The 2604-nt window shown below is 58.6% G+C and overlaps 1 protein-coding gene across 6 annotated transcripts in view; it reads left to right on the forward strand.

The window, feature by feature from the left end:
* The window catches only part of BAIAP2 (BAI1 associated protein 2), a 107279-nt gene that overhangs the window by 93342 nt on the left and 11333 nt on the right, over positions 1-2604 (forward strand). For 5 of the 6 annotated variants that reach the window (XM_019515689.1, XM_019515651.1, XM_019515662.1 and 2 more), the window contains one exon: positions 829-863. In XM_019515689.1, coding sequence (XP_019371234.1) covers positions 829-863 — 35 coding nt within the window. Of the gene's footprint in view, positions 1-828; positions 864-1699; positions 2599-2604 lie in introns of those variants that run through there. The other variant, XM_019515680.1, reaches the window with a different exon arrangement.

The raw sequence follows: 2604 nt of genomic DNA on the forward strand, positions 1-2604 counted from the left end.
TTGGCTCATTAGGAGGGGAGATCTGGACGAGAAAGGACTAGAAGCTTTCTCTCTTGGGAGAGCGGGGCTGCACATCCCGAACCAGCCTGGGGCTTTGCCTGGGCAGCATTTGTGTTGCATGGCAGAGCTAGCGAGGCGGCACGGGCTCCCCAGCTGGTTAAAACATGGCCAAGCTGCTTGGCTGCAAAAGCGGAGGGGCCCGTGGCTCTGGTGGGCTCCGTGGTGAGCTGCCCTGCCCCCTTCTCCGCACGCATACTGGTGCAGGGATGCACCATTTCTGGGCCTGTCCCCCTGGAGCTCAGCATCACCTGGTCCCCATCAGGCCCTCGGGGCCCCACGGCCCATATTTCCTCCCTCCAAGAAGCTCACCCAAGGCTCCACGTGTAACGCTGGTGGAAGCAGAAAACAGCCCGCGGCCCTGTGCGGTTTCTGGTGGGAGCCCGTTACGGTCCTTACACCTGTTTGTTTGTTTTTTTCCTTTTCATGGAGCATTTCACCCCTGTGCGTTGTAACTTCATCCCGGTCCCGTGCGAGTTCCCGGCACCCGCGTGCCGAGAAGCGGGGTGGAGGGACCAGGCTGCACGCGGCTTCGCGAACCGGCCTGGTTGGAACACGCCGTGCTCTTTTGTGCCGCTTTGCCCCTCGGCCACATGACCCCCCTCAAAGTCACCTCCATCCCCGTCCCTGCCCCAATGCTTCGGCTCTGAGTCCGAAAGCCATTGGGGGCGAGCGCATTTGCTTCCTCGTGACCTTCCAGTGCCATCTAACGGCAGCTGTTGGGTCTCTGGATGCTCACTTGGCTTCTCGCTTTCTCTCCCTTTTCCTTAGGGCCTCGATGACTACGGGACAAGATCTGGTAGCAGGTAAGAGTCGTTCTTTCGTACCGTACTCTGTAAAGCGAATGCTGGTGTTCGTAGCTCTGGAAAGCATAAGCGATGCTGCAGTGTCCCTCAGTAGGAAGCATTCTCAGGTGGCCGGCCACAAACCAGTGGGCACGCCGCGTCAGGGCCTGGCATGGGTGGGGGGTGCAGCAGGTCGGATCATTCAGGCATGTCTATCCGGCCGGGTCGCCTGCAAGCGCCTTTCTTGAGCAGAGCGAAGACATCGTCCTCCAGCTTCCCTAGGCCTGGTGTGCAGGGGCAGCCCTTGCCTTATCCAGGGTCGTAGGTAGGCTCACCCCCGCTCTGGGGGGTAGAAGTCCCTCTGCATAGGCTAGAAGGGTATAAGCTACTATCTGCCCCCCCGGCTTCTCATGTTGCCAAGGCTTGGGGCCTTTCCGCGCTGTCCCCATATCTTCTCCGGGCACTTACCTAACTGTGCTAGGGACCGCGACCCGCAGAGCAGAGGCATTTGCCCAGGGGACAGACCAGCTGACAAAGCTGGTCATGTCGAGTCTTGCAGGGATTTTCAAGCCAAATTCGAAGTCTCGAGAAACCCTCCCCCCTTTGCCGAGAGCCGAGTTGCGGGTGAAAGCAGGGCAGGACGGGGCAGCGCCCCACGTCCTCCTCCCAGCAGCAGCATCCTGACCGCTGGCCCGGAGCAGATGGGCCCCCGGGGCAGGCGCCTGGCAGCACGGGCCAGGGAGAGTGCAGGGGCTGGAGCCGAGCGGCAGCAAAGGGAGACTGCATGGCGATGAGCGCGCGTTGCTGTCCGCCATGGCGTGCAGTCTGGCAGTGTCCCTGTGCTTTCTATTCCGCAGTGGCAGTGGCAGCTTGGTATCAACTGTGTGAGGACACCCTGACTAGCAATGGCAGCTGCTGCTTTGAAGAGCTTTCTGCTTTCTTTCCCCCGCCCCTTCCCCCTTTTTTTGTGTTTTTCTGTTTTTGCCTTTCTTCTTTTCTCCTTTGACCCTCCTCCTTCGGGATTGATCACTTGTGACCATCAAGGAAACCATGGTGCTGCTACCTGCCCCCTTCCCTGACGTTTCCGCTGCCCCCTTTTTGGCGAAGTCTTTCAGAGCAGAACCTACCTGCCGGGCCAGGCCCGCGCCGCGGGTTCCCTCCCCTAGTCAGCCGTGGCGGGTTGTGAGATGCGCTGTCCCTTGTCCGAGGCTTCCCGCGAGCCGCCTTTTACTAGCCACACGGAAGAAACTGTTCCCGCGTGGAACCAATATGCATGGCCTCTGGTATCCGTACTGTTACTTGCACTCTCGTCGTGACTCTGCTAAGATGCCGGTTTCTGGAGGGAAGGCAGGTGTAGACGCTAGCGGGGCCCGGTCCTTCGCTCTGTGGGGCGTCCGCTTTCATTCAGCCACGCTCAGCAAAGTTGCTTTAAGAAAGTGGGTAGCGTGGGGGCTTCTGCCTCGCAGACGAGCAGGGGGTTTCCAGGGGAGGGTGGGCACGTGCCCTGCTCCCCGTGGCCAGAGCCCGCGGCCCACCCCAGGGCAGGACGATTCGCTCTGTCTTTGGTTGTTTTATAACTATACATATATGTATATATATATATATTTTTTGTAGCAAGGTATTGTTACCTCACGGTCGTGTCTCTGGGGGAATAAATAGTGGTATTATGCAGGTTGCCAGAGCAAATCCAAAGACACTTTTGCATTTTAAAATTGGACTTTTATGGGGAGGAAGAAGAAGGAGGAGGAAAAAACCCAACAAC

The sequence above is a fragment of the Gavialis gangeticus genome, unplaced genomic scaffold (genome assembly GCF_001723915.1).
Source record: "Gavialis gangeticus isolate Ggan-Ray unplaced genomic scaffold, GavGan_comp1, whole genome shotgun sequence".
In the NCBI taxonomy this organism is placed as follows: domain Eukaryota; kingdom Metazoa; phylum Chordata; order Crocodylia; family Gavialidae; genus Gavialis; species Gavialis gangeticus.